The sequence below is a fragment of the Thalassophryne amazonica genome, chromosome 5 (assembly GCF_902500255.1).
Source record: "Thalassophryne amazonica chromosome 5, fThaAma1.1, whole genome shotgun sequence".
NCBI lineage: Eukaryota > Metazoa > Chordata > Actinopteri > Batrachoidiformes > Batrachoididae > Thalassophryne > Thalassophryne amazonica.
The window spans coordinates 64,872,991-64,887,698 of record NC_047107.1 but is presented as its reverse complement, the minus strand read 5'-3'; the positions used below and the strand labels follow the sequence as shown (position 1 = coordinate 64,887,698).

Genomic DNA, 14,708 nt, shown 5'->3' with positions numbered 1-14,708 from the left:
ACTTTTTTGTCTGGTGACTGCAAATATCTGGCTTATACAATGACTGTTTTGGTGACGGTTTCAGTGAGTTTCACTATATATGTGACTGAACAATAAATTTACCTCTTAAAGCGCTGATGACAACAGCGGTTTCCATCCCATACGGCTGACATTATTTTCTCAAATGTTTGTTCTGTTCAGATCTGAAGGGAATCTGTACATCTTGAAGCCCTTGCTGTGTCTATTTGTACATTCAAATGCACAGCAACCCGGCATTTTCAGATAATAAATAAAATAGCTGGATTTACATGGAGACAGATTAACAGCAAACACTATTTTGAACCCAAGATGGCACCAGGAGTCATGTGAGTGTTTTTTTTTTTCCGGACTCATCGTGTTGCCATGCTCTCATTTAAAGCACTCTAGTTTCACCGTTGGTAGAAACTACTATCTTTGAAATTTTCCAATAGAGAGTGATTTAGTGTATGCTCAATCCACTAACATTTTCCAGTTTTCTATTTTTCAGGTATGTCAAGGTTTAGTTGGTGACGGGTGTTGTAGTTTCTTTCATTTATGCTATACTAATTACTATGATCACTTTATGCAAGCAAGATAAAAGTATACTTGCGAGGAAGAAAGGACTGCCTGACAGGGTGCAAGCTGCCATCTATTGGTGATGTACTCAAAGTGTACTTGTACAGAATCGGGCAAAAGGGTACTCAGAAACACGAAGCAGCAGTGCAGACTGTGGAGGAGGTGCAAGACTTTTGGGAAAGAGCCCAGATTCCCATCCGACCCTTCTAGCATGCAGTGAAGGCTCTAGAAACCTTGTAGGAAAATTGGAGGCTTTGAAGAAAAACAAGGGGCAAGAAAGTGAAATGCAAAAGAAGAAAGAACAACAGTGCATTAAAACATTTAATGATCTTTTTGGTATCACCCACCAAGAAGCACTTAAGATGATCACCATTGAGGAAGACAGAAACATCTGGAAATAAAGCATGAGAAAGGCAGGCATGGAAGTTTGGCAGGAGTAGACAAAACTGGCAAAGCAGGAAGTTGCAAAATCCAAGGCAAAATAGAAGAAACATACGACACAAAGCTGATCGAGTTGGCAGAAGTGGCATCATAGCGTTGCTCCAGCAGGTGCAGATCCACCTGCTGGAGAGAGTGAAACCATCTAAGCATCTCATGTATATTATTGCACTGGTTTTTGCCATGTTTAACAGCATTTTGTGTGTATGTAATAAAGTCTATAATGTTTTATGCTAGCATTATATTCATTTTTCAGTTGTATTGAGCATTTATTAGATACGACAGTCTATAATGTCTTATGCGAGGAGTATATTTATTTTCAGTTGTGTTGAGCACACCCTAAATAAACTCAAATCTAAAAAATATTTTATATAGTTGAGTTTTTCATTATGGTGGTTCATTTAGAGGAGTGAGGGCAAAACATTTCAAAAGTCACCAAATAAGGGCCACCCTACTGATCATCCTTGAGATGTTTATACAGATTAATTGTAGTCCACCTGGGGTAAATTCAGTTGATTGGACGTGATTTGGAAAGACAAACACCTGTCTACATAGGTCGGGGGGGTTGACTTAGTCAGGGAGGTGACCAACAACTAGATGGTCACTCTGTCAGAGCTCCAGCACTCCTCTGTGGAGAGAGGAGAACCTTCCAGAAGGACAACCATCTCTGCAGCAATTCACCAATCAGGCCTCTATGCTAGAATGGCCAGATGGAAGCCACTCCTTAGTAAAAGGCACATGGCAGCCCACCTGGAGTTTGCCAAAAGGCACCTAAGGACTTTCAGACCATACGAAACCAAATTTTCTGGTCTGATGAGACAAAGACTGAACTCTTTGGCGTGAATGCAAGGGGCCATGTTTGGAGGAAACCAGGCACCACCCCAACAGTGAAGCATGGTTGTGGCAGCATCATACTGTGGGGATGTTTTTCAGTGGGAGGAACTGTGAGAGTAGTCAGGATTGAGGGAAAAAATGAATGCATGTACAGAGACATCCTGGATGAAAAGCTGCTCCACAGCACTCTTGACCTCAGACTGGGGTAATGGTTCATCTTTCAGCAGGACAATCACCCTAAGCACACAGCTAAGATATTAAAGGAGTAGATTCAGGACGACTCTGTGAATGTCTTTGAGGGGTCCAGACCTGAAGAGCCCAGACCTGAATTCAAGAGAGCCCAGAGCCCAGACCTGAATTCAATTAAACATCTCTGGGGAGATCTGGAAATGGCTGTGCACGAACGCTCCCCATCCAACCTGATGGAGCTTGAGAGCTGCCGCAAAGAGGAATGGGCAAAATTGCCCAAAGATAGGTGCGCTAAGCTTGTGGCAATATATTCAAGAACAATTGAGATTGTAGTTGCTGCCAAAAGTGCATTAACCAAGTCCAAGAGCAAAGAGTGTGAATACTTAAGTAACACGTGACTTCTTAGTTTTTTATTTTTAATAAATTTGCAAGAATGTCAAAAAAAAAAAAATTCATGTTGTTTTGCAGCCTTTAAACAAGGCTGCACTGCCCAACTGCTGCTGGGGATTCCCCATAAATCGTTCTGCGCCTCTTGGCTGTAACTAATACGTTACATACATATAACGGATCTCGATTATAACAGACAAAATTCGCTGGTCCACCTGAATCTATTACATGCAAGTTTTACTGTACTTGGTTGTACTGAATCACTGGCTTCCCTCTCACTTCTAGTAGTCATTATTAACATTGGGGAATTACTCAGTCTCATCCAAACTAATTCCTGAGGAATGTTAGTAAAGTATAGGACTTTACTGCTGCTAAACATAATTGTTGATTTGTTGTAAAAGATAATATTAAGGTGGATTAGCCATTCTGATTAACATCTGTCTTTGTGAACACTGAACAGTATATGATTATTTAGCTGCAACATGGCTGTCACTGCGAGTTCAATTCATTGTTGTGCGTGGCATCTATTATATTAGTATGGACATAGCAGATGGTCACACCATTGCTTGAGGTTTATTCCAATATTCAAAAAATGCCAAGTGAGTTTTCTTGTCAGTGTTACCCATGTGCTTGCTCAAGGGGTAGATAAAGTCAAGACCAGGTATCACCTATCCTGCTCACAGAATGCTCCATGTGTCCTTGACTTTGTTCATTAGCAGTGAGCCGACTACCTATGGGGCAGGTGATCTCCAGGGGTCACCAAACTTTGGCCATGTTTAACACCTTGAGGTGACATATTGTATAAAAAAGTGAACTGAAATCAATTACATCAATGAACAGCTCTGATCCCTTTCTACAACCCCTGGAAAAAATTATGGAATCACCGACCTCGGAGGATGTTCGTTCAGTTGTTTAATTTTGTAGAAAGAAAAGCAGATCACAGACATGACACAAAACTAAAGTCATTTCATATGGCAACTTTCTGGCTTTAAGAAACACTATAAGAAATCAGGAAAAAAATTGTGGCAGTCAGTAACGGTTACTTTTTTAGACCAAGTAGAGGGAAAAAAATATGGAATCACTCAATTCTGAGGAAAAAATTACGGAATCATGAAAAACAAAAGAACGCTCCAACACATCACTAGTATTTTGTTGCACCACCTCTGGCTTTTATAACAGCTTGCAGTCTCTGAGGCATGGACTTAATGAGTGACAAACAGTACTCTTCATCAATCTGGCTCCAACTTTCTCTGATTGCTGTTGCCAGATCAGCTTTGCAGCCATCTCCCCAGTGCCTTTACCTGACATGCAGCCCCATATCATCAATGACTGTGGAAATTTACATGTTCTCTTCAGGCAGTCATCTTTATAAATCTCATTGGAACGGCACCAAACAAAAGTTCCAGCATCATCACCTTGCCCAATGCAGATTCGAGATTCATCACTGAATATGACTTTCATCCAGTCATCCACAGTCCACGATTGCTTTTCCTTAGCCCATTGTAACCTTGTTTTTTTCTGTTTAGGTGTTAATGATGGCTTTCGTTTAGCTTTTCTGTATGTAAATCCAATTTCCTTTAGGCGGTTTCTTACAGTTCGGTCACAGACGTTGACTCCAGTTTCCTCCCATTCGTTCCTCATTTGTTTTGTTGTGCATTTTCGAGACATACTGCTTTAAGTTTTCTGTCTTGACGCTTTGATGTCTTCCTTGGTCTACCAGTATGTTTGCCTTTAACAACCTTCCCATGTTGTTTGTATTTGTTCCAGAGTTTAGACACAGCTGACTGTGAACAACCAACATCTTTTGCAACATTGCGTGATGATTTATCCTCTTTTAAGAGTTTGATAACCCTCTCCTTTGTTTCAATTGACATCTCTCGTGTTGGAGCCATGATTCATGTCAGTCCACTTGGTGCAACAGCTCTCCAAGGTGTGATCACTCCTTTTTAGATGCAGACTAACGAGCAGATCTGATTTGATGCAGGTGTTAGTTTGGGGGATGAAAATTTACAGGGTGATTCCATAATTTATTCCTCAGAATTGAGTGAGTCCATATTTTTTTCCCTCTGCTTGGTCTAAAAAGTAACCGTTACTGACTGCCACAATTGTTTTTCTTGATAGTGTTTCTTAAAGCCAGAAAGTTGCCATTTGAAATGACTTTAGTTTTGTGTCATGTCTGTGATCTGCTTTTTTTCTACAAAATTAAACAACTGAATGAACATCCTCCGAGGCCGGTGATTCCATAATTTTTGCCAGGGGTTGTAGTTTACAATGGTGATGGACAGGTAAACAGACAAAATCAGACACGAGTCTCCATGGACTATGATGTTTGCAGATGACATTATGATACACAGTAAGAGTAAACAGTGGGTTGGGACTAGCCTGGAGAGATGGAGATACACTGTTGAAAAGGGAAATTAAAGGCAGCTGAAGCAAGACAGTACACGTGTGTGCATGAGAGGCAGTGGAAGAGTGAGATTGCAAGGAGTAGCAGTAGTGAAGGTACATAGGTTTAAATACTTGGAGTCAACTGTTCTGAGCAATGGAGAGTGTGGTAGAGAGATGAAGAAGAGAGTGCAGGCAGGGTGGAGGTAGATCATGTGGAGAAAGGTGGCAGGAGTGATTTGTAATAGAAGAGTCTCTGTAAGAGTTAAATCAAAGTTTACAAAAAAGTAGTGAGACCAGCTATGTTATACGGCTTAGAGGCAGTGGCACTAACAAAAACAGAGGAGGCAGAGCTGAAAATGCTCTTATTTTCTTTGTTTATGACAAGGATGGACAGGATTAGGAATGAGCCTATCAGAGGAAGAGACAAAGTTCGAGAGGTGAGACTGAGATGGTCTGAACATATACAGAGAAGGCACATGGGACATATTGGGAGAAGGATGCTGAAGATGGAGCTGCCAGGGAGGACAGGATGTTGACCCTCAAAACATGAATCTGACCATGAATATCTGTGAATTGTTAATCATTTTGCTGCTAACCGTGAATAAAATATCCCACAAATGTGAACGCAGGTCTTGCAAAGTGTAAATCGTAAAACGTGTATTATCATTCATGACAAATATTTTCTTTCTATTTAAGTTTACGGATCAATTACTTCAGGAAATCTTGATAGCAAACCCTGTCTCCACAAAAACATTTTGAGGGTGGGTGGGGGTGTTCACTACATCCGGTAAAGTGAGCCCCAAGCGGGCTCTTGCTTCTGGTGTCAAGCGCCTGGCCCCATTGGGCGTGACCTGCTCCGGGGACTGTGTCGGGTGGGGGGTTTGATTGGGCAGTACACCTGTCAAACGGTAATGCAGGTGTCCTCAGGAAAACTCAGGGAGGACAGAAACCTCCTGTGGAACAGAAGGGCAAAAGCTCGCTTGATCTTTATTTCCAGTATGAATACAGACCATGAAAGTGGGGCCTCACGATCCTTCTGACTTTTTGGGTTTTAACCCGTTTTGCCCCATTGGCAACAATTGTTGCCGAAGTGTATCACTGTCATTTTCTACTTACAATGAAAAATCTCAAAGGTACGAATGCAACTTTTTCCACTTATAAAAAACAAATCGGGGCATAAACGGGTTAAGCAGGAGGTGTCAGAAAAGTTAACACAGGGATAACTGGCTTGCGGCAGCCAAGCATTCAAAGCGACATAATTTTTTATCCTTTGATGTTGACTCTTCCTATAATCATGAAGAATTCACCAAGTGTTCGATTGTACACCCACTAATAGGAATGTGAAAGAGTCTAACGCACATGAGTCAAGGGGTGGTGCAAAGCCCCATGGTGCAATGAAACTGAGAGGCACGCAGTCATAATCCCACAGATAGTAGCTTCACATCACTGGCTCTTCAGTCAAGCACATACACCAAATCGTGAAGAAATTCACATTTTGCGAGATGTGTTCATGTTTCGGGAGATATCTTTTCAGTATTCACAGTTTGCAGGTAATTCATGATTTTGCAGCTGATTCATGTTTTGGGGGTTAACACAGGATAAGTAAAGCCAAATAGGAAGTTTATGGATGTGTTGAGGGAGGACACGCAGGTGGTTTGTTTGACAAAAGAAGATGGTGAGATCTAATGAGCTGCTGCATCAACCTCTAATATGAGCAGCCAAAAAGAAGCGTTAACATACTACTTGAATTACTGGATGTACAGCAAGCTATATTAATTATAAACAGTGTACCCTCACTGTTGATTGTGTTTTACATACTTAATAGAAACATCATCTTTTTGTTTGTGACTAATTTCTTACAATATAGACTAATTCCTGTCCATTTGTCATTTTTACCTGGCATTTTGCGAGTTCCTGTCGGAGCTGGAATATGACATCATGGTGGGAATGCTCTCCCGCTTCCTCTGACCCAACATCAAGGTTAGTTTTGAGTGAGTGATTGACAGCTATTAGTCTTTCCTTCCAAACTTGCAGTCGCTCCCTGAAAGACTGACTTGGAGAGGGTCCACAGACATCTTCAAGCAGGAATGCAGCTTCCTGTGCCAAAAGGCGGTATTGCGATGATTCATCTTGGCTGATGTTGTGATCTGTGTGAAACAACCTGTCCCCCTTTTCTCCATCTCCTCTCCATTTTTTCTCTCTTTCTAACTCTCTTTCTTTTTCTTTCAGCAGCTCTTGGAGAGTCTGTATTTCTAACAGCAGCTCCCTGAGATGAGCCTCACCTGAATGCCATGTTGTCGGACATGACGTAGCCTCTGTCTGAGAGCATGTTACTTTGGGATGGTTTTGAATACGACATGCCCTGGCAGCATACTGTAAAACACTCAGAGTCTCAGCAACACTGTGTTGGGAGGGGCTTACACATACCATCATCACAGTATGGGCATTACCTCCCAAAGAATCACGGAGCAGGCGGGTAATTTTAGCATCACGGTATGGTACATGTGCACCAATGCGACAAGTTCGACGTGAGTCAGAGAGGGCACGGATAACATTATTCAAGGCAAGCAAGCCTGTGTTAACACACACTGCCTCTTTTAGCTGTGTTCCAGTAGCGGCCATTTTCCCAGCGCGTTCTGAACCTGCAAGGTCAACCAAACAGAGTTTGGCAGAACAGTTTGTGATTAAAGAGGTGCTTTTGTCAAGGCAACACTGGATGAGCTGAATGGTAAGGATGAGATGAGAACGACTGGAGTGTTCATTCATCTCCGTGGCACTTGTGTGGCGCAAGGCATTGCCTGATTCTATGATGTGAAGTAGCTCCTCGGCTGAGGTGACAGCCATCTCTTGGGCTCCTACCACCACTGGAAACATAACACAAAATTAGACAATGTTTACTTTCACACATTTTTACAGTGCATCGGTGTATGAAGAGTATCACATTTTATTTAGCAATATGTTATCATAATCTCTGAAATAATCGCAGTTCATTTAAAACTCTTACATTACAAGGGGAATAAAGGACAATGGGTGCATCACAGCTTTTCTTTTTTCTTTTTTAAAGAACCTCAGGAGTTAATGCAAACCCCATGAAATACACACAAATGACTGAGGTAGACATCAACACTTACCAATGCCATTTTTGGAGGGGGGAGGGGGCGGGGGATGGACAACATTTTAGAGCCAGTTTGTGTACCAAACTGTATTTCTTTGGTCTGATGAGTCAGCAAAGAAGCTCGATGTTTAAACAAGTTTATGATTCAGCCACAGCCTGTGATGGTCAAACGTCTAGGGCATGACATTCCCACAAGCAGTTTGCTAGGGCACATATGGTGTTCTCTTAGGACAAGATGTCAGACTTACCCAGAAACAAAGTGGTTTGGGAGCAGATTCTACTATTTTGATTTAGCAGTCAGAAAAAGACCTGCCAGTAACATCACAGTGCCTCTCTACTCTGATTGCCTGTCACCACTCTCCCCCTTTGAAGGTCTGTGTCCCAAGAATGTTCTGGTCTGGTCTAACCCTAACCCTGTGAATTTGAAAATCCTGGCAGTAATAGGACTGGACTTATGCTGAGCACAGACAGATGGACAAACAGACAGACAGACAGACGCAAAGCCTTCGCAATATCTGATGGCCATATTCTGATGGCCTCTGGTAAAACTCAAGAAGGTTCTTCTGTGGATCAGGGGGCATTACATACACCACAGCAGAAAAAAAGAAGCTTGGTACAAATTTCCATACAGAAATTCTAAGTCAGTTAAACAGTATTTCCTCTTTGTTTTCCAACTCCGCAATAAAATTTTCTAACTCTAATAAAAGAAAGTCGTTACATAGTGGATTCTCATATTAGAAGAGTCTCCAGACACTGTAGATTAACTCACATTTACTTTTTTCACCTATTTTATTGATCAAGTACATTTTGTGTACACAAACAGGAACTGAACTATGGACTCTTCAGGTGAATTCAATTAATTTTTCAATGAATTTCATTTATATAGTGCCAAATCAAAACAAAGTTTCCTCAAGGTGCTTCACACAAGTAAGGTCTAACCTTACCAACCCCAGAGTAAGGACACAGGTGACAGTGTTAAGGAAAAACTCCCTCTGATGATATGAGGAAGAAACCTCAAGCAGAACAGACTCAAGGAGGTGACCCTCTGCTTGGGCCATGTTACTGACACAAACTGACAAAAACGAACATACAGGAAATTCCCCCCGGATAACTTCCCCCCAGAGGAACGATATCCTAGGATATCTCCCCCCGCTCCAATATCTTGCCAAAATGGAGTATGTATGTTGGTTTGTTTGTAATCATTGCATTTTCACCTTTAACTCACTGTGCAGCACAGTTTACATTGCAGAGTACTCTTGCAACTTCACATACAGCAGCCCTCGTAAGGTACCTTTCAATACACAAAAAAAAAAAAAAAAAAATCAAGGTCACAGGAAGGTCAAACACTAAATTCAACTAAACTTTCCTGGTTGCAATTTTTGAAATTTTGCCTCCAAATTTGGCATGCATATAGTGATAGGCCTTACTTATAAGCCATTACCTGGGACAAACGATTGACCTTCAGGGTTTCGCTTGACATCAAATGTCACGTAAATTAGGTAAAACTTCAGATTACAGTAAAACATGTTGTCTAATACACCAAAATTAATAATATTTTATGATTACATTAGTACTAGCAGAATATAGTTATGTGATTACAAATAGATAAAACTTTAATATTAAATAAAATGTTCATTAAGGCAAACTATTGCTATCATGGGTGTTGAAAAACTAACAACTGTATTGTTTGCTTATTATCATACTGTCAGTATAACGATAAGTAAACTGAGTTTGCAGGGTAGAGAAGGGTCTGTTCCAGGAACTTTGTTCTTTTGAATACATTTGATCTTCAGTTATTGTGGGGTCACTTGCCATGTAGTTCAACACCAGTTGGGACTCTAAAGTTTGACACATTCTTCATGCTACTAAAATTTGAAACCACTTTGCTGTCATATTTAGTGGATAAAAATGATTTGACGAAACCTTTATTCTTTTCCCTGCCGACCTACAAATCCTTTGAGAATCACACTTTTTCATACAATCATATTTGTCAAGATCATGCTATGTTTATATTATTCTGTTGATTTCTATCTGTCACTCTTTATATTTATGACCTAGTTTGTACAACAGAGATTTGAGAAAGGTGGCAGACATTATAGGCCCTTCATTTTCATTATGTTTCTTAAACATATGTTTCTTTGCATACTATTGTGTCTGTATGTATGTGTTTGTGTGCGCGTGCACTATATTTATTTATTAACTTGTTTAAATATGTCTTAATGTTTTAACTGTATGTTTTAGTGTCAGTTTTGGTTGTAGTAATGTGCTTTCTAAATAAACATGGTCTGCTGCCAGACTTTTGACATGAAGCAGAAAGTTCGACCACATCACAACCATTTTGGTATCTCTTCACTGGCTTCCTGTCCCAGTGAGATCAGATTTTAAGGTTCTGCTACTAGTCTATAAAATTGTTCACGGAGTGGCACATCCCTACCTAGCTGACCTAATTCAACCTTACATACCGGCCTGGGCTTTGCATTCTCAGGGTGCAGGACTACTTTGTGTCCCAGGGTGAATAAGACGTCTGCAGGTCACAGAGCTTTCTCTTATCGTGCCTTCTTGTTATTTAATGCTGACAAATTATACTGTATTTCTTGTCTTTCTGATGCTTGATTCAGTTTCTTCTCTCTGTTTAAGAGATGGGTGTGGTATTTGTGCTGGAGACCCTCCTGTCCTGTGCACCAACAGCATTTCCTGTATATTCGCTTTGTGAATTGTTCTGTAATTTATGTCTGTAGCATGGCCCAAGCAGAGGGTCACTCCTTTGAGTCTGGTCTGCTTGAGGTTTCTTTCTCAGAGGGAGTTTTTCCTTACTACTATTGCTCTGGGTGTTAGTAAGGTTAGACCTTACTTGTGTGAAGCGCCTTGAGGCAACTCTGTTGTGATTTGGCCTTATATAAATGAAAATAAACTGAAATTGGGAAGATATCCTTGGGGGGGAATATTGTTACAGTGGTGCACAGGACAGGAGCCTTGCAGAAGAAGACACCACTCCCATCTCTGGATGGAGCCACACCTCAAACAGAGAGAAAAAACAGAATCAGGCATCAGAAAGACAACAAATACAGCATAATTTGTCAGCATTAAGCAACAAGAAAAACACAAGAAATACTAAGTGGATCACTGGCCACTAGCCCCAAGCTTCACTAAAAGACCCAGACTTTAGAAAAACTTGAGGCCGCGGTTGACTTTGTTTCCTAATAAAATGAATTTAAAAGAGTAAAAAGCACAGTAACATACTATGTCAGTATGCTAGCCATACGAAAGGGAAAATAAGTGCGTCTTAAGTCTGGACTTGAAAGTCTCTAGAGTAGGGCTGCAGTTATCGATTACACTATGTAACACAATTTTTGTTCCTGGCTTCTAAGTGTTATATTTCAACTGCTTATGTCTAAAGTCTATGGAAAAATGACTACATTCAGCACAAACTTTGATTTTATTTTTTTTTTAACATTCTAGAAAGTTCTAAAAGTTTCTTGAAATTTCTAGATAATTCTGGAAACTTCTAGAAAATTCTGGACAGTTCTAGCAGTTAAAGAATATTCTAGAAGACTACTCAGTAGTAGTGAAGGCGAATCGAGAATATTCTTGAAAACAGACAAATTTCAAAATATCACTGTCCTGATCACAGAAGCAAAGTTTCTGTGGAATAACAGCTATTTTCTATTTATTTAAGGCATAACAGGTTAGGAAAACACACTGTGTATCCAGGAACAAAACTAAAATAAAAATTTGTTACATAGTGTTATTTTAGTAATGGAGTATTCTGTCGAGTACTCTGGCAATTAATCGAGTAATCGGATAAAAAAATACTTTTGTGTTTTTAAAACATCAATAGTCCAGGACTCTCCCTAAGCAATGGCACAATGTTGCTGCGCCAAAGTCTTGACATTTTGCTGAAATAGCGACGGGATGTGGCTTTATGCTCTGTTTTTCCCCCAACTTGTAAATTTGATTTTTTTTTTTTTTAAAAGGTTGGTAGACTGGGTCCCTGCGCGAATTTTTTTAATCCCTCTTTTTCGCGATCCAGCAGATGCATTTCAGCTGGAGGTTGAACATGCAAGGCTCGCAGTCACCGTTTTTTTTTTTTTATTTAAGTTACCATGTTTGTGAAGCATTGTGTGTTGCCCGAAAAAGCAAAAATTAAGAAGTGAAACACTCAGTGCGAGTCTCAGCAAAACACTCAAGAAAGAGTGGATGTCTGCTGAGAGCCCCTCACACCGGGCAGAAAGAGACAGCAGCCGGCCACTGGGTCAGTCACCACATCCAGCGGATCGTGTATTTTTTAAAAATAGACAAACACACTGCTTTGCTTTAAATACGCAGTAAGTCTATTTCAGATGATCAGCATGGACGCTCTTTCTCTTAAAAGGCTTTATTTTACTCTGAGTCGCATTGGAAAGCTGTAGCTTTTAGTGCTAAATTGATTAGCTGTTACACAGCCTGTGCGCATGCTCTAGTTTTCTGTTTTTTGTTTTTCTGGGGACGTTACAGCGCCACACACATGCCTGGTATATGTACTACAAAGTTAAATGCAGCTTTGAGACATAGGATTTGCCTCAAATATTTTTTGTAATTGAATTATTCGAGTTACTCGACTAATCGTTTCAGCCCTACTCCAGAGAATCTGACTGTTTTATTGATGCAAGGAGATCATTCCACAAAGCAGGTGCACAATAAGAGAAAGCACTGTGACCCACAGACTTTTTATTCACCCTACGGACACAAAGTAGTCCTGCACGCTGAGAACGCAAAGCCTGGGCCGGTCCATAGGGTTTAAACAGGTCAGCTAAGTAGGAAGGTGCTAGTCCATGAACAATTTCATAGGTTAGTAGCAGAACCTTAAAATTCACAGTAACAGGAAGCCAGTAAAGAGACACCAAAATGGGTGTAATGTGGTCAAACTTTCTGCTTCCTGTCAAAAGTCTGGCAGCAGCATTTTGAACCAATTGGAGACCCCTAATGCTGGACTGCGGTAAACCAGAAAATAGAACATTGCAGTAGTCCAGTCTAGAAGAAACAAATGCATGAATCAGGGTCTCACCATCAGCCATAGACAGGATGAGATAAATCTTTGCTATATTTCACAGGTGGAAAAAAGCAGTCGTCCTAATATCTCTAATGTAGAGGTCAAAGGACAACGGAGGATCAAAAATTACCCCAAGGTTCCTCACTTTGTCAGTGTGATGTATGACACACGAGCCTAGGCTAAGCGTTAGCTGGTTAAATTGATGCTGATGTTTCACTGGACCAAGAACCATCATTTCAGTCTTATTTAAAAGTAGGAAGTTGTTGTGTGTCGGGGGGTGTGGCTGGAGGTTTTGGTGTTGTTTTCTTTTCTTTGCTCCTCAGGTGGCATGGAAGCTGATTTGTCTGTGGAAAAGAAGGTGCTGGCTGAAGAATCCTCACCCTCGTCAATATCATGTGAGGCACCTGGGACTGGTGCTCACGTGCAGCCCTAAAGACTTTCAGCTGTAGCAGATAATTGGATGGTGTTCTGCTTTTAAGGCAGGTGTGAGCCAAGCAGAACTGCCGGGAACTCGACCTTGTGATGTTCGTTTGTGAGACGCTGAGGACCGCACCTGGGTTTGACACAATAAGCCTGTGAAGCAAGGAAGGGTGAGGACACATGCTGTCAGCACACAGTAAAGGTAATTAACTGTTGGATTAATTGTAGATAATAACTTGAGGTTTTGCTACATAGTATACATGAAATTGTGATGAGAATGGTGTGGCTTGCTTCTCACTGTTGTGGCGTGCAGGATAAGTGATCCTCCACTTATTGTGAGAAGCTGCTCATGTGCATAAAGATAAAAAGTATAAACCTTGATGTGTTGCTGATAGCATGTGTTCTGTGAAAGAAATTGCTATAATAGCTAACGTGCCTCACATCTTCTGTGCTTCAACAGAGAATCAGTTTGTCGTGTCCACCTGGGGGGTGTCTGTTTGTTGGTAGTGAGTCCAGGAGCGTCGGACTTCTCTCCCCGTGAACACTGGAGAGCGTGCCAGCAGTCACTCCTCCTGAAGGACATTGGGTTGGGGTTTTTTTTGTATGATTTATTTAGGCGCAGGTGAAAAATAAATTGTTTTTTGTTGATGGAACCGCTTCTTGGTTATTTTTAGTGCTGGGTCCTGTCTGACGCAGGTTCGCTCCTCAATCTGCGTCGACACATAACAGTAGTTCCCGGCCATTCCATAATGGACCCAGTGGCAGAGGCGGTTCCTTTTGCCAAGAAAGTCCAAGAACACTTGGAGAAAATATGGGAGCAATTGCAGCATCTCGCGAGTCAATTTAAACAAACAGACGCCCGTGTTACGGAGCTTGCGGCGCAAGTTGTTTCGCTTCCTGCTGCGTCAGCTGTGGCATCAGCGATGTTCCGACTGGTTTTTGGTTATCCGATGAAAACGAATACCGTTGCTCCACGGTCACTGAATTTTAGGCAGGGGAGGTGGAGTGCGGCGGAGTATTCCGTGGACTTTCGGATTTTTTCTGCTCGGTCAGGTTGGAATGCCGCAGCTTTGCGGGGCGTGTTTGTGGACGGGTTAAATGAGTCATTAAAGGACGAGCTGGCGGTCCGTGATGAACCCGGCGATTTAGATGAGCTAATATCGTTGGTAATTCGTCTAGATGATCGGATGAGGGAGCGTGGACGCGAGAGAGGACGCCCATTAGAGCGGGGTTTTCCGTCTCGGGGCTTTCCCCGACACAGGTCTGGGCCGCCTCTTCTTCGCCCCACTGAGGCTCCTCCGACGGGACCTCTGGCTCCTCCTGTCGACGAGTCCA

At 41.5% G+C, this 14,708-nt stretch overlaps 1 protein-coding gene across 4 annotated transcripts in view; it reads right to left on the bottom strand.

The window, feature by feature from the left end:
- Window positions 1-14,708, bottom strand: part of LOC117510655 (kinesin-like protein KIF27) — an 87,630-nt gene that overhangs the window by 59,672 nt on the left and 13,250 nt on the right. For all 4 annotated transcript variants that reach the window (XM_034170450.1, XM_034170451.1, XM_034170453.1 and 1 more), the window contains exon 3: window positions 6,706-7,673. In XM_034170450.1, coding sequence (XP_034026341.1) covers window positions 6,706-7,673 — 968 coding nt within the window. The remainder of the gene's footprint in view (window positions 1-6,705; window positions 7,674-14,708) is intronic.